The sequence below is a fragment of the Bos javanicus genome, chromosome 6 (assembly GCF_032452875.1).
Source record: "Bos javanicus breed banteng chromosome 6, ARS-OSU_banteng_1.0, whole genome shotgun sequence".
Classification (NCBI taxonomy): domain Eukaryota; kingdom Metazoa; phylum Chordata; class Mammalia; order Artiodactyla; family Bovidae; genus Bos; species Bos javanicus.
The window spans coordinates 41546344-41567132 of record NC_083873.1 but is presented as its reverse complement, the minus strand read 5'-3'; the positions used below and the strand labels follow the sequence as shown (position 1 = coordinate 41567132).

Below are 20789 nucleotides of genomic sequence, written 5' to 3'. Positions count from 1 at the left end.
CATGTAACCTTTTTAGATTGGCTTTTTTTTTTTTTTTTTGGTCAGCATAATCTTCTTGAGATTCATCCAGCTTGTGGATACCAATATTTCATTCCTTTTTTCTTGCTGGTATGGGTGTTCCACTGTCTGTTTATAGATTATTTCCAGTTTGGGGCTGGCAAAAACACTATAATAATTTATGTAAAGATTTTTGTCTAAACATATATTTTCATTGCTTTGGGATAAATGCTCAGGAGTGCAATTGCTGAGTTAAATGTCTGATATATGTTTAGAATTTTTTTTTTAAAAAGCTACCACAGTTTTTCAGAGTGGCTACACCATTTTGCATTCCCACTAGCTGTGTGTGAATGATCCAGTATCTCTGCATCCTCACCAGCCTTTGGTCTTGACAATAATTTTTCACAGCCATTACACATTGGACTTGTAATAATGCCTCACTGTAGTTGTGTTTTGCATTTCAGTAATTACTAATGGTATCAAGCATCTCTGCTTGTGCTCTGTTGCCACTCATATATCTTATTTTGGTGATATGTCTTCATGCCTTTTGTTCATGTTCTAACTGGGTTGTATGCTTCTTACTGTTGAATGTTGTATATTCTTTATATATTTTGTTTAAATAGTAGTCAGATATTTTGTCAGAAATGCGGTTTGCAAATATCTTCTCCCACTCTGGAGCTTGTGTTTTCATCCTCTTAATGAAATCTGAAAAGAGCGACAGTTTCTAAATTTGATGATATCCAGCTTAGAAATTTCTCTGTTATAGATAATGATTTTAGTGTCAAGCCTAAAAAATATCTTTGCCTAGTCCCAAATTGTAGATATTTTCTACTTTTCCTTAAACTTTTACAGTTTTACATTTAATTCTGTGATCCATTGTGAGCTAATATTTGTATAAGATGTGAGATCTTGGTGAAGTTTTTGCCTGTAGATGTCCAGTTGCCCCAGCACCACCTGTTGACAAGCTCTCTATCCTACATTGATTTTCTCTTGGCATCTTTGTCAAAAATCAGTTGTGGATAATTGTGTAGATTTATTTCTAGGTTTTATGTTCTGTCCCATAGGACTATGTGCCCATCTCTCTACCTGTACTACAGTCTTGATTAGTGAAGCTGCATAACTTTTGAAATTAGGTAGAATTATTTCAAGGCTTAATCTTCTTTTAAAAAGTGTTTCAGCTATTCTAGTTCCTTTTTCTCTCCATTTAATCCATATAATCTTTTCTGTATTAAAAATAATCTTGTTCATATTTTATTGGAAGTGTGTTGAACCTGTGTATCAATTTGGGAAGAATTGGCATCTTTACTATGTTGAGTGCTCTAATACATGAACACAGTGTCTCTCTGTTTATTTAAATATTTTATTTCCTTCAGCAAAGGTTTTGTAATTTTGGGCAGATACGTTTGCTACGTGTTTTGTTAGATTTAAACCTCAGCATTCATTTTTTGAGCCATTGTTAGTGGTACCATGTCTTAATTTTCAGCATCTGTATTTATTGCTAGTATAGATGACTACCCATTAGTACAGTTAATTTTTAGCTAGCATCCTGTGACCTTGCTAAACTCACTATTCATTCTAGGAGTTGGTTTTTTTTTTTTTTTTTAAGATTTTTTCCTGTATTTTCTATGTAGACAATCACGCCATTCTCCAATGGGATAATTTTATTTCATTCAGTCCCTCATCATTAAGTATACTGTGACTAGTAGGTTTTTGTAGACATATGTGCTTTATCAAGTTAAGAAAGTTGCCCTCTATTCCTATTTCATTGAGATTTTTTAAAATTATGAGTGCATGTTAAATTTGTTACATATTATTTCTAAATCAGTAGATAATGACTATGATTGTTTTTCTTTAGTCTGTTAATGCAGTAAATTATTTTGATTATGTTTTCCTTAACTCTTTCAGTTTCATAGCCTTAGACTGAACCCTACTTGGCTGTGGCAGATAATTATTTTTATATATTGCTAAATTATTTTCTTAATGTTTATTAAGGATTTTTGAGTCTATATTAATGAGATGTTTGTCTCTAGTTTCCTTTTTTGGTATTGCCTTTATTAGGCTAATACTGAGTTCATAAAATGAATTAGCAACTGTTGCCTCCTTTCTATTTTCTTGAAGATGTTTTGGAGAATTGATGTTAATTATTCTTCACATTGTTGGTAGAATTCTCCAAGGAAATCATGTGGTCTGAAGATTTCTTTTTGGGGGACTTTTAAAATTGTAAACTCAATTTACTTAACAATTTAGGGCTGTTCAAACTATTTCCTGTTGGGTAGCTTTATTTTTAAAGACTATTCATTTCACCTACATTTGCAAATTTATGTTTGTAGAGTTACATTTTCTATTATCCTTTGATCTCTAGTATTTTCATATTATCCGTTGATCTCTGAAGGCTGTGTAGTGAAATTCTTCTTTTAAATAGATATGTTTAAGTGAATGAGTTAATTGAAAAATATATCTCAAATTTTGTATACATACTACTCACTTTCTGTTTTGTTAATCTGGTTTGAACAGTCTCTATAGCATTCATTCATATGTGATATTTTCTTAGTTACTCTTTGTTAATTTGTTGTTTTCTGATCTGAGGTGTAAACTCTGTATGCAGAAGCTTTGCCTTTCTTCATTACTGCTGTGTCTCCAGCACCTAGAAATCTAAAACCATGTATAGATCATAACAAATGCTCAATACATAACTTTTGTATAAATGAATGAAAGTGCTGTGCTTAATGCCATCTACATTATATCATTTAAAATATATATATTTATTTGATTTATTTGTTTGGCTGTGCCAGGTCTTAGTTGCAGTACTTGGAATCTTGGATCTTCATTGCAGCATGCAGGATCTTTAGTTGTGGCATATGAACTCCTAGTTGCAGCACAAGGGATCTTGTTCCCTGACCAGGGATGGAACCTGGGCCCCTTTTGTTAGGGGTGTGGAGTCTCAGCCACTGGGCCACCAGGGAAGTCCCTACCACATCTAACTTTCCAACAAATGAACAAAGTGTCCTATTATCCATTTCATAGATTAAAAAAGTGGGGCTTTAAAATAATTAGCCCCAGCTATAGAACTACAATGGTATATTTCTTCTGCATCTTTCAAACTTTGGGATACTAACACTCATGGCAAATGCTTTGGAGAAAGAACTTTAAATAAAGTATATTGCTAATTTTTGTGTATAAACCTATCCTTTTTTAAAACAATCTCCGATACTTTCAACTAAAGTTCTGAAAATTCTTGGAAAGCATGCTTCATTATCTCATTCAGATGATTCTATCACTGAGTCTGGTGGGACTGTGGGAGAGCTATAGAAGACAGTGCTGCTGCTGCTGCTAAGTCACTTCAGTCGTGTCTGACTCTGTGTGACCCCATAGACGGCAGCCCACCAGGCTCCCCCATCCCTGGGATTCTCCAGGCAAGAACACTGGAGTGGGTTGCCATTTCCTTCTCTAATGCATGAAAGTGAAAAGTGAAAGTGAAGTCGCTCAGTCACGACCCCATGGATTACAGCCTACCAGGCTCCTCTGTCCATGGGATTTTCCAGGCAAGAGTACTGGAGTGGGGTGCCATTGCCTTCTCTGATAGAAGAGAGTGAGTTTCTACTAAATCTGGTTATGTCTATGGTTCCAGGACTACTTTCTTTATTGTAGAAGGATATCATTTCATGTATAGTATTGTTGTGAAATATTAGTTCCAAGTAGAACTATGACAATTGTCAGGAAAAAATGGCCTGTGTATTTAAAATAAAGAGGGTGCACGTTCACATATACTAAATACCAAGGAGATTATATATATACTGAAGTGACTTAGCAGCATATATATATATACACACACACATACATACACACAACAAGCAAAACCAAATAAGCAAATACTATAAGAAAATAAATCAGAGTGCAGAACAAATCCTAGAAACTGCTCAAGGCAATCAGGAATAAGAAGCAACAATAATAACAAAATATCCCCCAAACTGCACATTCAAAGAAGACAAGCCTGTAGTTTTCTAGCTTTCATAGCAACTTCCTACCTTTGTAACACTGTCTTTAATAAAAAAAGTACTTTGTGAAAATTCTGAGCTCTCACAACTGTTCTCACTATTAAGTACAATTGGTAAGGAGCTAACAAGTTGCATTTTGCCTTTTAGAAATGTGAGGAAACTGAGGCAGTCTTTTAGGATAATGCAGTTAATTAGTGTTCGAGCTCTGTTGCATGGATACAAGCATAAGGGCTTAAGAGTTGTGATTTCCAGCCTACTGTATTTTAAAATAAACGGTGACTTTTCCCCCCTAATTTTCAAATCCCTGAGCCTGCACAGTGCAGAAAACACAGCCAAATTTAGGTAACTGCTTATTTTTCAATCCTGTGCCTGTGAAGTGGAATATGTTTATCGGTGACAAGGGAACTTTGTCTGTTTGGTGGTAAATCTTCAACTCTGCTTGTTTAGAATCAGGATCAGCTTCTCAAATGAGCCTTTTCACCATTTAGGCTTTCTGAATCTGGTTAACACTGTATCAGGGAATTGTCTGGTGTCTGACCTTGAAGAGCATGCTTTCCTAGTTGCTTTTCTGCAGGGAGTGGGGATCATTTTGCATAGTCTTGGACTTGAGATCCCTCTCTAGCAGGCTCAGTTGCGTTAGCAGGCTCCCTTTACTGATATCCAAAGGGTTTCAGCCCCAGTGACCTGTCATCTGTCCCCTCACCTGCTTACATGCTGATTCATTGATGAGCTGGCACCACAGGCCCCGCCTCCCTCTGAATGGTCTGTGAGGTTGCGATTGCTGCTGGAGAGGGGACGCTGAGCTGAGCCACAGTGGGTTACTACAAGTGTGAATCGGCAGCCTATCTGTTGCCACAGAAGAACTTGGTGACCAAACCGAGAAGCAGCCCTTTCTTACCACCCTGTTACTGTGCTATCTGTATCCGGCTTCTCTAGCTCTTTAAAGGAATTTCTGATTCAGGCACTAACAGCTAATTCCACAGGAGTTGTAAGGCAGCCTGTGACATAAACTGAGACAGAAGTTTTCCCTCAGAGACTGTCTTTTTTTTTTTTTTATTGGCAAAGACTTCTGGCTCTTCTCAGAGGAATACCTTGTTGCTTAAGATGAGTGGCTGTAGAAAACGATGTAAACGTGAAATATTGAAATTTGCCCAGTACCTTCTCAGACTATTAACAGGTTCTCTTCATACAGGTAATGACTTTTTTTTTTAAATAGAGGCTGATAGAGCATGGTACTGAAGTTGAAATGAAAGAGGAAAGGCTCACTATTTCTGTGTTGTGTTTATTTTTAATGTTGTCAATAAAATACAATCGTGAGTGTTTGCTGAGATTCACGTTTCTAAAAATGTGTGCAGTGCAGCTCTAATTTGGTGATAGAACTGGAATCTGTGGATATATCTTTTATGTCTTTTTGGCAGTGTCGCTGTTAAATGTGCTTCAATCTAAGGAAGCAGTGTCTGCAGAGTGGGAAGATTTTTTTTTTTTAAAGCATGATTGTGTGAGGGGTTTTTCCCTCTCTCCTGCTTGCTGCAGTTTGCTGAAAAATCACAAAACTAGTCTTCCTGCAGGTATTTAGAAATTCTCTAGAACTCTTTGATCATTATAATCCATAGATCATTTCTAGCGTTTGATTGTAGAGCTTAGCAGTGAAAGAGTTAAGGACATTTCTTTTGGATTTCTGAATTCCTTGCAAAATGTGAAAACAGCTGAAGAGTATAATGTCCATGAGAGCTTTGATATTTGTTTCATTGCAATGGATTTTAATGTTTAACAACTTGCACGATTGAAATAGAAACTCTATTTAAATCTAAGTATTGGTAGAAAATATTTTTAAGATGTTCCAAAATTATTAGCCTAAACCAGCAGTTTTGCTGCCCATGAAATTCCTAAGCAATGCTGTCATTAATATAGTGACAGGTGGGACCAAAACTACCTTGGCTTTGATAATAGATATTTTTAATGGACCGTCAAACTTATGCGGAGCAAAGCTGGGTTGATATAATACCTCTTTTTGATTCTGGCCATAAAGAACTGTTGTTAGCTTTATTTTTTCAACTTACATTTATCTTCTTAAATCTAAATCATGAGAAAGAAGAGTTAGTAAAAATGCCTATACACCATGGTGCAAGGTTGAGAGATGAACTTGAGCAACATTTTCTTTAGAAAGTACTCCTATGGTGAATAGCAGAACTGTATATATAATTATGTTGACAATCTGATCAGGAAAAATCAGTTTTAAGGGGATAACTGTGAAAATCAAATGATTTCTGAGAGTATTATTAAATGTTCATAAATATTTTTAACAGATTGTTATCAGATACTAATCTTTAAGCAGTGAAAATTGTGTTGGCTTTTGACGATTTTAAGAAATAGTCATTGAGAGTCAGTACCTGCCTCTGGTGAACCAGGAGCTCTGTTGTATTTTTTTACCCAGTTTTTACACTTCTATTCTTAGTCGCAATATGACTTTGCTGTATCATGTCTATTGTGATCAACGGTATCAATGTATTTGCTGTGAACATTCAGTTATGGATGGTGTGCCATTTATGAGACTGTGTCTTATTGAAAGGTGCTCAATAGGGGGTCTTTCATCTTGCTATAAAATTAGAGAAATATTTTATAAAAGAAAGCTTTCCATAGTATGTACTTTGATAAGGTAATTTTAAGGTTCTACCTGTTTCTTAATGGATTTGGGTGCAGTGCTCTGCCTTTTCTTGCTCAGTCTGAGTAGTTTCATGAAACTCTCATTTCAAAGAATTTTATGAAGATGGTAGATGGTTGTGACGTCTTAAACCGTAAGCATTGAATCCAAAATCTAGTGGTTGGCTAATGACTGCGTGGTAATTTATAATATGAAATTTATGGAAAGCTAGTATAGCAGAAATATTTTAAGCCTATTTAATGCATATTTAGAGATCAATATAGGTAGAATTTCTTCTTTCTGAACCACAGGAGAAAAGCATAAGAACTTTGAGAAATAGATTATTATAAAGTAGTTAGATTTATGACCTAGGAAATGGGATTACACCAACTTTTTTCTTGTAAAAATTCTTTTCAGCACAGTGTCTAATACTAAACGTTGTAAAAATCTAGCTAGAATCTTTACAACTGCTCAAGATGCAACTTGGAAAAGCCAATTTATGCATTTACTAGATACTGTGATAATATACACTGTTCATATTGGAGAGTCTAATGTAAAATTCATTAGAGCACTTCCAAGTCCCTTAGCTAGTAATTAATGAAGAAGTAGGAAGCAGAGTTGAATTAGCTTAAAAATTTTGCTTTAAGGTCGGCTATACAAGCAGTTGCTAATTGTATCCTGAACAATCAGCATATGTCTTTGTAGTTATCAAAAATTTAAAAAGATATGAATATGCCTTGGATGCTTTTTTTTTTTTTTCATTGTACAACAAGGCCTTTATCTTCACTTCTTAAATTGAAGATGTGATCTAATAAAATAGTGATTTTGGTTTACATTTGGAAACAGGTTACTTCTATAACACATAACCTGTATTGTTGGCAGTTGCCTTGCATTTGATATCAAAATGTCCATGCCTTTATACAAACAGAAAATTTGAAGAGCAAGGAAATTTTCACGGACACAAACTCTCCTTTGATGTGTCTTATTAGTGTTATCACAAGTTACAGGAAAGCCGTTTCCTTTTCTGGGAGGTTTTCATACAACTTTGGCAGTGCCTGTGATGGCTTACAAATAAATAATTCAAAAGCAGTGAATTACTTTAAAAAATATTCTTTGTTAAAGAGTTCAATTCAGTAATAAAGGTTTGTCCAGATAAAATAAGATGCTTTCACTTTACCAGAAACTTTTTACATATTTTTATCATGGGGAATCATTTGCCAAAAAGTGGATTTTATAAACACATGTATTGGCCTTACTTATAGTGAAAAATATAAGAATTTTGAATGATTCTTTTGTATATAATAAATCTCAGAAATCCATGTGAAAATATTAAAAGTTAGTGGCTACCATGTTCAGTGTAGTAAGGTGTGATACAGCATCAGTTATCCTAATTTGTTTTCAGTTTAAGATCTCTGTCTTCGTGTACAGTATTATATTCTAATCTAGAAGAGTCTCTCAATAAATTTGAAGAGCAATATGTTTCTGTGCATCTAAAGAAGTGGAGATGATTTATGAGGATTTTAGTCTATTAGTATGAGACTTAACTCTATTGATGGGCAATTTGTATACTGTAGGAATAAAAAAAAACACCCTGTCATATAAATGCTGAACCATTTAAAAGGGTAAATAATGTTACAGACACTGAAGTTTAAATTGGTTCTTCTATATGTGTGAAATTTAATATTGGAATGTTTTATGGTTCTTTTGGGGAGGTTGTTTGGGCACATCAATTCTCTGCACGTAGTTTTCTTGAAAACTCAAGACCTGAACACATTTTTCTATTAGCAGGAATTCCCAAAACATACATGTGAGGTGGCTCTTGCCTGGAGTTCTGTTTCAGGCTTCAAGATGACAGGCTACAGGTGTGGTGGAACTTCAACTCTCCACCTGAGGGTAACAGAGGCAGTTCAAACCAAAACGTTCTGTTAAACTTTGAATTGCTCTTTAAGTAGTGGGTTACAGTACTTCAGATGTAATAAAATTATATTACTAAAAGCATGACATAAGCATTCATCATTTCTTCAAGCAGAGGACTTTAAAGAGAGAGAGAAACAGTTTGTTTTACAAATATGCATTGAGTTGTTTCCAGTCTTATCATTGTTGAAGGGACTGTGGATCAAGCCATTCACAATGCAAGTGATTTAAAGATTTAGATTTTTGCTTTTTTTATGCTACGTTTTTAAAGTGTGAAGAGAAAATAAAGGGCGATATTTAGCCAAATAATACACTTAAGACAAACCTGATTCTAGCTACTATACACACTTCCTTCTTTTCCCTCATGATTACAAATCACAGAATCATGTTTTCAGTTTCCTCTGACCTCATTTTTTTTAATCCCTGTTTTCATCTGATGCATATCATGCAAAGGATGCATTCCTGAAAATATCACATAATTAAAAATTCATAAAACTCAAATTTCTTCCTGGCAAGGTGACAAGAGTTTTTATTTCACAGTTCACGTGGCCCTGACATGTGACAGTTGAATAAACAGTTCATATTCACTTGGCCTGCCTGCTTTGAAATTATGCTACTCTTGATTACATTTATATTTTTTAACTCATTCAAACTTTGCTGATAAAGGGAGATCATATTTTTATAGCACTGTGTAAAATTTGCATTATTGAAATGTACATATAATGCTACCAATTTTTGTTCAATTTTCTTGAACTTCTTTTATTGAAACCTATACTTAAGTGAGAAGAAAGCAAAGGATGATGTTTATCTTGACTGTCAAAGAATGTATGAATTGTCTTGCTTTTCCTAGTTAGGGTTTACATTTTAAACTTTTTATCGGAAGAAATATTTTGGCCTCTGATAATAAATTTGATTTTATGGGATATTTTGAAGCCTGCAGCTTATTGCCTAGTCTCAAATTCTGCTGTTCCTGCCAGATCTGGTTAGAAGATCCCTATGTTCAATGGGTAAACAACCCATATATGCAGAATATTGGTTGCCCCTTTCATTTCTTAAGAAAATCTGCATATTAATGATAACTTTGTATTTTAGATTCTTTACCACTTAATTAGTGCATTAGGTAAGACTTGTAGGGCTTGAAGACTTCCAAAAAAGAGATTGTTTTGATCATTGTGAGAACTTCAAAGTAGTCAATGATCTGATTTTATAGTCATAGTCATGTTAAACTCTTAAAATGCATTTCTTGACTCGTGGACAAAATTAGTCATCTGGTCTCAAGGGAAGAGCTCACATTCATAGAAGGAGCTGTATTTGCCCCTATTGGTTAAGGTAATCGGAGATTTCTGAGCCACAGCTTTAAAAGTTACACATCAGTGCCTCATTTAAATATGCAAAGAAATATTGAAATTTCACACACAGGCTGTTGAGGATATTATACATTGATTATGATATGTATCAATTATGTTCCTGGCAGGAAAGAGATCTCAAAAAATAATTTAATGAAGGGGCCATGTGTGTGGGGAGAGTAAGGAAATCAACAAGGGGAGATGGGGTACTGGAGAAACAGTGAGTGGCGGAAGTGCCAAGGGACGGAAAATGTATCTCAAGCTGGGAGAGGGAATCTGTGGGCAGAAAGCTTGACAGGAGATGTGGCCTTCAGTCCAGGGACACAGCCAATGCATGGTGACCTGACAGGAAGGGAACACAGGAAAAAAAAATTGCTGGTCTTTCTCCGATCTTCAGATTGTTGCTTGTGCTTGCACTGGCTGACCTCATCCTACAAGCCAGTGGGAAAACTATTCTAAGTAGGAGAAATATGCTCATGGCCATATTTATGATTTTATATTCACCAACACTGACAAGGCTTTCTTTGTTTAAAGTTACTAACACTGGTCATGTTGTTGCCCCACAAAAGATATTGAAAGAGGCGCAAGCAAGCTCATATGCTTGGGGTGACTCGTAAGATTCCTGTCAATCTAACACATCTTTCACTATAGTTGTTTATTATTTACTTTGACCATATAGCTTCTGTCCAAAATTTCTCTGTGTCTCTTCAACTTTAGAAGTAATGTAAACCTACACCTTTAAACAAATGGACTACGTTTTTTGAGGAGATGTCCCCATGATCAGCCATGTTAAATGACACCTGAAGTCAATGCGATGTTTCTCTTAGAGGTAGATAGTATTACACCCCCAGGATGCTATGGTTATGGTTGGTGCTTGCTGCACACAATAATGGATTTTCTTTCATAAAGTATATTTTCGTTCCAAGCTTCTTATTCCAGCATGGGGATACATTGTGGGTTTGCAGGGAAGGGATTAAGCAATGAGGAACTGTCCTTTATTGTGTAACAAGGCAAAGTCCAGCTGCCCATGATGGAAATCAACATTGATATGTTTTTTTCAGTGTATGCCAAAAAATTTGACAAAGTAGTTTTGATCATTCTTTGAAAACAGTTGCTCTGTGCCTACTGTTCTCCATTTCTTCTACCTGATAAAGATACTTTAATACCATAAAAATGTTTCAAGATGTTCTTTATGTGGGACCAGTGTTCACTTTACTTTTTTAAATTAATTTTTACTAGAGTATAGTCAATGTACCATATTGTGTTGGCTTCAGATGTATAGGAAAGTGAATCAATTATACACATGTCTATTCTTCTTTAGTTTCTTTTTGCATATAGATTATTAGAGAATATTGATCAGAGTTCCCTGTATGGTAGGTTCTTATTAGTTATCTATTTTAGATAGATTAGTGTATATATGTTTAAAAAGTGAATTCATAGGACTCTGCAACAGATCAACATATATTAATAGGTGAGGGGGGCTGAGCGTGAGTCAAGAGAACTGAATGAGGGGCCAAGGTAGGAGGAGAACTATGCCAAGTTTTGCTTAGAAGCATTGACTTGTGGAAGGCATTCCATCATTTGACATCCTTCTTCATGTATCTCATGTCTGGCTCACTCTCTGGCTCTGTTTTACTTCCTCTAATGTTGTTTCATCATAGTCTTAATGACTACATTACATTAAAACAAAAAATAATAATTCTTAGAATGTGTTTCCAGGAGAGCTGTTCTCTGGTCAACCTCCAGCTGTGCTTCTGGAGAGCAGCGGCATGCCTAGGGGAAGAGTTAGGAACCTTGTGTTGGACTTGCAGCTCTCTCCTTTTTGCTACAATTGTGAAGGTCACCCAGCTGCTCTGAGCAGGGTCAACTCCCTGTAAATGGAGATATTCCTACATATATTTCTCTTGCTGGCAAACATTCAGTAAATGAGTAACTTTTATCATTGTCACTGGTCTGATATCCATAGGATGTTCTGTTTTCAAAATACATTTTCCCTAAAGGTAATTGGATGCCTAATCATTATTATGCTATCTGGTAATTAGGAATAAATATAAGATAACCAATAAAATGACTGCATTTTAAAATATTGCCTTTTATTATGTTAGTTTTCAGTAACTATATTTGCCATTTACTGATTCAACTAAAATGTATTAATGGTGGTTAGGAGCTCGTGTTTTTGTAAGCTGTTTCTTTGTGATTCTTGCCTGCCCTGCATTACTCTGCTAGTGCAGCAAATAAATGCAGGAGAGAGAACTCCACAAACCCCCATGTGCTAAAATTTCCAAAAGAAGAGAGCAGCTTCTTGTCTCCTGAGGTTTTAGCCAAGGAGAGGTGAGGACAATGAGCAACCTAGATGAGGCATTAAGCCTATAAAATATGTTCTGCTGAAAAAATTAGACAGAGAGAAGCCAATGAGAGGAGAACCAAACAAGGAAGGTGAGAAAGCATCTGGGAAGGAGAAAAACTGGGGGATTATTTTCAGAAGGAAGTTTTGCTGAAAAGCTAAATTGCCCACAGTACCAGATTGCTGCAAAAACTACCACCAAACCCGTCAGAAGGTTCTGTTCCTTGTCCAGGTAAGTGGTTCTGTGACCTACTGAGCAATTAGGCAGTGAATCAGTTAAGCACCTGTTCACATCCTATTTCTCCTCCACTCTCTTAGATCTGTCTTCACTCTCTGATATGCACTGATTTCATTCCCCTTTGAGCTCTCATTGTACAAGTTATTGGAGAAGGAATTGGCCACCCACTCCAGTACTCTTGCCTGGAAAATCCCATGGACGGAGGAGCCTGGTGGGCTGCAGTCCATGGGGTCGCTAAGAGTCAGACACGACTGAGTGACTTCACTTTCACTTTCACACATTGGAGAAGTAAATGGCAACCCACTCCAGTGTTCTTGCCTGGAGAATCCCAGGGACGGGGGAGCCTGGTGGGCTGCCGTCTATGGGGTCGCACAGAGTCGGACACAACTGAAGTGACTTAGCAGCAGCAGCAGTACAAGTTGTCTATCCTCCATTGTTCGTCATTTAATTACTCATCAACCTTGTATTATTTTATAGATTCCGGTGTTGGAGTTGTATTCCAGTAGACCTGAGTCTTCTAAGTGACATAAAGATATTTAATTATCTAGCATTTACCCTTACACAGTGTTTATTGCATATCTGTTCAAAAATATAGATTTGTGGCAGGATATTATAAATAAGTATCAGTTTCTTTCCCCATATAATTTAATGTGTTCCTTTCTGACTCACATTATTGGACTTAAATGATACCACTTGAGCATCCCATGGGAAACCTAGCCAAATCCAGGATGTGGTGGGACTAAGATAGAAAACTAGATTTGGAAGAACCCAAACTGCATCTCTCTTTCACTATACAGTTCTCTCTCCTCAAGCTCAGACACATTCTGAAGACCTGTGTGATGACTTTCTCAGCTCAAACATTATCTTATTCAATCATTTCCTGATCATCCAATCCAAAATAACCCCTCCTATAATGACTTTCTTTTATATCACCTTTTTGAAATTTCTTTTACAGACAAGATGACCAAAACAGGGGCACTTTGGAGGGTAAAAGGAGGCGACCTTAATAATCCACAGCAGGAATATGGGCACAAACCAAGGCGGTTCCCGACAAACAGAATATATGGTCGTCATCTCCACAGAAATGACCATGATCTTAAATATTTATTTATAATTGTCTAAAAATATGGGATGTGAACTTCTTTTAAAGGATCCTGTTCATTTTGTTCTTTGTTGCAATCTAGTGTGTAGATCATACCTGGCACATACTAAATATTTAATCAGTAGTCATTGGGTGTTTGACTAAATTGCATACCAGTACTTTTTAGGGAACAAAGCTACAACATCTTAGACCTCTGTTTCATTACTTGATTTCCGAAAAGTTGGTAGGCTTGTAGTTGTTTGCCTGTATCGCTTCTGATCTCAGCCATGTCAGCTACTCATTCTAATCTCTGCTGTAGTTCTTCTGCTTTCTTATCTCTGCCCTGTACTTCTTCCCATTGTAGAAACTGCTGTAGATAATCCAGAGCCCTGCAAGTCTGAATTCTCTTTAATTGTACACAAAGGAGATAGAACTACACATTTTAAGATAGGGGTAGGTAATGTATAGTTCCCCATTTGTTTCAAAATCATATATCTTACGAGTGATTTATGTATAAAGTTCTGTGTATTTGTATTTTCTGTGTACAATGAACATAGTATATATGTAATAATTGTACTTTAATGTTTTTAAAATAATAATATAGACGTTTCTAGATTCTTTCAATCTGAAACTATGATAAACCTCCTAGAACAAAAAAAGATACCGCTTTGAATGTACTGTAACTAGATAGATAGATATAGATATAAAATCAGGATTTCAGTTGATCTGTTTTGTATCTACGGTTTTCTTCTCCAGTTTACATATATGTTTGAAAAAGTTTTACGTTCTCCTAGCTTAGTATTGCTAGGCTTCCCTGGTGGCTCAGCAGTAAAGAATCTGCCTGCGATTTGCAATGCAAGAGATGTTAGTTTGATCCCTGGGTCAGAAAGATCTCCTGGAGAAGAAAATGGCAACCCACTCTAGTATTCTTACCTGGGAAATCCCATGAACAGAGAAGCCTGGTAGGCTATAGTCCAAGAGGTTGCAAGAGTTGGACACAACTTTGTGACTAAACTACCACCACCAGCTCCATATTGCCACCTCTACAACGGAAAGATTTCCATTTTGCACAGTTACCAGGTAAGGATAAGAGATTTAAAACATACCACATCAGTTGTGCTTCTATTCTGTAATACGTCCTTGCAATACATAGAGCCTATTTTATTTCAAGGTATGCATAGAAGAGTTTCCTCACCATTTTATAATTCTCCAAGCTAAACAAAAGTCAAAAGCCTTCAAAGAGTTATAAAGCCAGTTCTATAAAGGGCTTTAAAGATCAATTTTATGCTTAAGATTATCCCTTAAGATTCCTTAAGGGAAACTATAGCCAGCTGCTGCTGCTGCTGCTGCTAAGTCTCTTCAGTCATGTCTGACTCTGTGCGACCCCATAGACGGCAGTCCACCAGACTTCCCCGCCCCTGGGATTCTCCAGGCAAGAACACTGGAGTGGGTTGCCATTTCCTTCTCCAATGCATGAAAGTGAAAAGTGAAAGTGAAGTCTCTCAGCTGTGCCCGACTCTTAGCAACCCCATGGACTGCAGCCTACCAGGCTGGGCAAATACCCAAATACATGCAAATGTGTCATCCATTGATGCCCTCCTAGCCCATCTCCAAGTAAAGCCTTAGTCTGTGATCCTGAATGGTTAAGGAGTTTGTTTCAATACAGTGAAAAGTGTACAACACAATGACAGTAATAGAAACATTATGTAGATTATGCTACTTATATAAATAGTTGTGTTGAAATATGCTCTTGGATCATTGATGTGTAAAATCTCAGTGGATCATAAAAATCTTTAGGTCTGACTTCTTTATTTTCAGAAGAGAATGTAAGGTCAGAGTTACTCGAGTGATTTTTCTCAAGATTGTGGGAGCTGGTTAGTCCTGTTACTGGTCCATTACATTACTATTCCAGAAGACATTGTTCTCTTAGCCTTACATTGTGATAAGTGCCTATGGTGATGTCTTGCTCTGATAGAAATACTTGGTCTTGGCAGCCAAAAAGACCTGAACTTAAATCTTAGCACCATGTTATTTAAGTAGGTGACCTTGAGCAAGTTTACATTCTTCCCATGACACTTTCTTCCTCATCAGAAGAATTGAGTGATCCCAATTCAAGCTGCTAACAGGTACTTTTTAAAGACAGCATTTTCTAGGACAGTAGTTGGGATCAGTACTCAGTCAAGTTGTCTTAAACCCTGTTTTGGATACTAATGTGTGCGTGCTACGTCACTTCAGTCATGTCTGACTTTTGAGACCCTATGAACTGTAGCCAGCCAAGCTCCTCTGCCCACGGAATTATCCAGTCAAGAATACTAGAGTCGGTTGCCATGTCCTCCTCCAGGGGATCTTCCCAACCCAAGGATCAAACCCACGTCTCTTATGTCTCCTGCATTGGCAGGGAGATCCTTTACCGATAGCACCACCTGGGAAACCCTTTTGTTGTTCAGTTACTCAGTCATATCCAACTCTTTGTGACCCCATGGACTGTAGCATACTAGGCTTCCCTGTCCTTCACTATCTCCCAGAGTTTGCTCAGACTCATGTCCATTGAATCGATGATGCCATCCAACTATCTCATCCTCTCTTGCCCCCTTCTCCTCCTGTCCTCAATCTTTCCCAGCATCAGGATCTTTTCCAGTGAGTTGATTCTTTGCGTCAGGTAGCCAGAGTATTGGAGCTTCAGCTTCACCATCAATCCCACCCCTGTGAATACTAATAATATCAGAGCAAAACATGGCAACTAACATCATTCGGTTGTATTCAATTCCTCAGAAAAGGTCAAAGTGTGTTCCATTTATATCAATTTAAGTTTTTTGAAAAGCAAATAAAATATGTAACTCAAAGACATTCTTCAAAAATAATAAAATGTAAGAGCTCTATACTTGCTTAATTATGCTTTAGTGTTCTTTTATAAAAAAAAATCGTCTTCTGTCTAAAAAGAGGCCACAGCATTGTGTATTGCTTTCGTATGTGTAATAGAGATATTTTTGTTGAAAATTCATGAGTCTAAATCCTTAAATTTTTAAAAATTAGTAAGTAAAGCCTTTTTTTCCTAACCAAAATTAATAATTGTATATATCCATCTTGCCTATTTCCTGGTTATAAAGTATAATAGAGTTTAAAAACAACAATGAAAAGTAGGACTTGTCTACTTCGGAAGTCAGTATTAAGAACTTGCTGATTTTTACAATTCTTAATGAGATGTTATAAGGTGATGGGAGGTATGTGTAGGTATGAAAATTCTATCTTTAAGAGAGTCATATATATTTCACATAACCCATTCATTTATGTTTTAAGACTTCAGTCATTACAAAGAAAATAAGATTCATCTGAAGAGGTATGCTATTATGAATTTGAATTTTTAAAATTTGAGTCATTATATAAACTTCAGAAGTGTACAGCCACTACTTGTTTAGAATTCAGAAGAAGAAAAGTAGTCATTGCAAATGTGAAGTCAGTTCATTCAAGCCTCTAAGAATTTAGGTAATGATATGCCTTCCTTTACCTTCATTTCATTTAACATGATACTGAAATTTTTATTTCAAAGGAAACATTTTATTTTCCTTTTTTGCTTGTGAATCTGTATATTTCCGATCTTGACCTTAATAGACTGTATACCTGTGTTTAAAATCTGGCTTCACCACTCATTAGCAGGGTGACCTTGGGCAAATTACTTCACCTCTCTTAGGCTCAGCGACATCATCTATAAAAGGGGATGACAATGCCACCTTCATACAGGTTTGCTAATTTTGCAAATAACTTGAAGACAAGATAGAGCCTGGCACAGTGTTATTGTTCGGTAGCAGATGCTTTTGTAATAATGATGCATGCAGTAAGTTCTCTGAACATTTCTTATGCTTCAACTTCATGTGCACACTCAGTGGGTATGGTGAGGAATTTGAAGATGCGTGAGATACCAGCTCGCACCAGAAAGAAGCTTGTAGAGAAGTTAAAACATATATAACAATCTTATTACAGACTTGAATTGTGAAGTAGCAGGAGAGAGGTATAGATTGTGTATTAGAATTCAAAGAGGGAGTCCATTTTTTTTGCTGATGTCTAGAGAGACACTCTTAGCAGTAGTGGCTTTTGAACTGGGTTTTAGTAGCTGTGCATTTGGAGATGCTGAATTGGCAATTTGGCCTTTCCAAGAAGAAGACAGAAACAGAGGAAGGAGATGTATCAAGATAATGTGTTGTTAGATATCATATATCCAGCAGATATTTGTGAAATGCCTACCTTTTTGGTAGGCAGTATTCTGGGAATTTGGAATACATCCGTAAATGAAAGATCATTGCCCTCATGTAAAAGGGAGATGGTATTATGCTAAGTTGTTTAATTAAATAGTATGTTAGTGAGAGATAAGTGTTCTGGGTTAAAACAGAACAAGGTGAGGTAGGTTTGGGAGGGCTGTGGAAGTTATGGTGTGTGTTAGTTTGCTACACCTTCCATAACAAAATATCATAGATTTGGTGGCTTACACAAGAGAAATATATTTTCTCACATGTGTGGAGCCTGGGGTCTGAGATCAAGGTTTTTGCAGGTTTGGTTTCTTTCAGAGACTCTCTCCAGGGCTTGCAGATGGCCACTTTCTCACTGTGTCCTCACATGGCCTTTGTCCTCTGAGGATAAGCCTCTGATATCTTCCTATGTGTCCAGATTTCATCTCCTAAAGATACTAATCAAATTGGATTAGGTTTCACTCGAATGGCCTCATTTAACTGAATCACCTCTCTAAAGGCGTTATGTACAAATACAGCCACATTCTGAAGTACTAGGCATTAGAGCTTCAGTATATCAATTTTAGGAGCACACAGTCAATGCACAATAGGTGGTTAAAATTTAAACTGAGTGGTCGGGATAGACTCTTGGAGAGAATGATGTTAGATCAAAATCTTAAAGCATACAAGAGCTCCACGGAAACATATGAGGAAAAACAGATACTAGGCAGAGAGACCAGCCAGTGCAAAGGCCCTGGGGCAGGCTTGTGTTGTGTGTGTTCAAGAATGAAAAGCAGGGTAGTTAACTGGAGCAGAGCAAAACCAGAGGGTAGCTAGAGTAATTGGAGATAAAGGCAGAGAAGGAAGATCAGAATTTAAAGGTTTTATATAGGCCATTGTGAAGACCTGGACCTTTGCTCTGAGTGGAACTGGGAGCCATGGCAGAATTGAGTGGAAGTTAAATTTAATCATGCTAACAACTGGTTGCTTTTTTGAGATATATAATAGAATAGGAGTTGGTAAACTCGAGTCCATAGACCAATCTAGCCCATTGCCTGTTTTTGTATGGTCCATTAACTAAGAAGTGTTTCTGCATTAAGTTATTGAAAAGAAAACATCACAAGAATAGTATTTCATGACTCAGGAAAACTATGTGAAATTCAAATTTAGTATCTAAAAATAAAGATTTAGTGGAATTTTGCTCATTCATTAAACACCGCCTATGGCTGTTGTTTCCATTATAATGGTAGAGTTGAGTGGTTGTAAGGGAAACTGCTAGGGCTTCCCAGGTGGCTCAGTGGTAAGGAATCCACCTGCCAATGCAGAAGATGTGATTCGAACCCTGGGTCAGAAAGATCTCCTGTAGTAGGAAATGGCAACCTACTCCAGTATTCTTGCCTGGAGAATCCCATGGAGAGAGGAGTCTGGTGGGCTATAGTCCATGGAGTTGCAAAGAGTGGGACAGGATTGAGTGGCTGAGCACATACACACACACACACACAAGGGAAAGTGCTAGGCCTGCAAAGCCTCCAGTATTTACTCTCCGACCCATCCAGAGTAGTCTGTGCCCCCTGCTAGGGAGAGTCAAGAACAGAAATAGGTGGAATGTGGTCATGGATATAAACAGAGTGATTGCTCCAATCAGGATTAAAGCAGTGGAAGCCAAAGTGGGAGTTGGACAGCATTGTTAGTGAAGCAAAGTGTTGGGGAGAAATTATTGGATATGCACTGGGGAGAAGTTGTAAGGTTTGAACATATTACAGTGAAACAGGGTATCCTGCAGGCCCTTGAATAGAGATGTACCATTACGTAGCAGTGTTTTAAGAAGGCTACTTGGCAGCAGATGGCTACAGATGACTGTGATGGTACAGTCAAGAGATACTGATGGCCTGGAAATGGAGAGAAAAGGGCAATCAAAAGGTAGATTCAAGAGCACGATGAACACATTGAGCAGCTTTTCCATTTTCTGTGCCAGAAAGGAACCTTCTGTAATAATATAGTAGTTTTCAAACAGCTTTAAAAATATATTGAAGTGCTAGAATACTAGTATTCTAATTATATATTCTTTGAGTTAAAATAGAGTTCTTCAAGTGAGTCAGGCCAGATGCCTTTTACAATTTAAGCCTTTGGATGAGTGATGTTGAAAATGTGGATTTGAAAGAGAAAACAATCAATCGGTAATCTGTTTGTGGCCTGAGAAACTCCCGATCTGCATTTCCAACTTATTTGATTATTTATTGGTTCAAAGAAAAATCTTTGTCTTTACTTTTCTGTTTTGTTCTATGAGTTACTTTCATAATCTAATTCTCAACTGTATTTTTAAAGTACTTTTATAGATATCCATTATCTTTGCTAAGCCTATTTGAGTCATTTTTCCCCCCAATATGTATTTTCGAAGATTGATGGGTAAAAAGACTTTTAACTCAATCTTATGTGTCCCTTGAATCATCTCAATCATATATATGCACAGAGAAATTTGCTTCTTCCTTAAAAATAATCCTTTATTGTTATAAAGTATGATTGCAATGTTAATTATATAATCCCAGCTGGAATATTTAAAGAAATGCTAGTATTTCATGCACTATGTCCAAAGTTGTGCAAGTTTGCTTTCTAACATACATATTCCAAGTTTATTGAGCCCCATCTTCCCAAATGCAAGTGATGATAAGTAAGGCCAAATCTGAAACACTCAAATAGAATAGAGTGTGATAATACCTTATAAATCTTCTTTAAGAAATAAAAAGTTACAAAGCATAAAATAGACCTCAGACTCAGAGATGATTTATTTATAAGCGAAGGAGTATAGCATTCCTTGAATGAATATCTTTCTGTTGACAGAATTTCTTACACATAGCTATATTCTGAATTTGGACTAGTTGAAAGAAGCCTGAAATATCTCCTCAGCAATGAGGAAAGGATAGGAGGATCTCCTGTTCATCTAAAATAATCATTGTTTACAAAAAACCCAGAGGTACTTAAGGGTCCTTACTAGGATTTCCAAGAGAAAAGTCAT

General features: G+C 36.6%; 1 protein-coding gene across 2 annotated transcripts in view; it reads left to right on the top strand.

Moving 5' to 3' along the window:
- The window catches only part of KCNIP4 (potassium voltage-gated channel interacting protein 4), a 1316619-nt gene that overhangs the window by 298347 nt on the left and 997483 nt on the right, over positions 1-20789 (top strand). The window contains exon 1 of one of the 2 annotated variants that reach the window (XM_061419781.1): positions 4575-5184. The exons of the other annotated variant lie outside the window; for it this stretch is intronic. Within the exon in view, the coding sequence (XP_061275765.1) occupies positions 5097-5184 (88 nt within the window). The 5' untranslated portion in view covers positions 4575-5096. Of the gene's footprint in view, positions 1-4574; positions 5185-20789 lie in introns of those variants that run through there. 2 annotated transcript variants of the gene reach the window in all.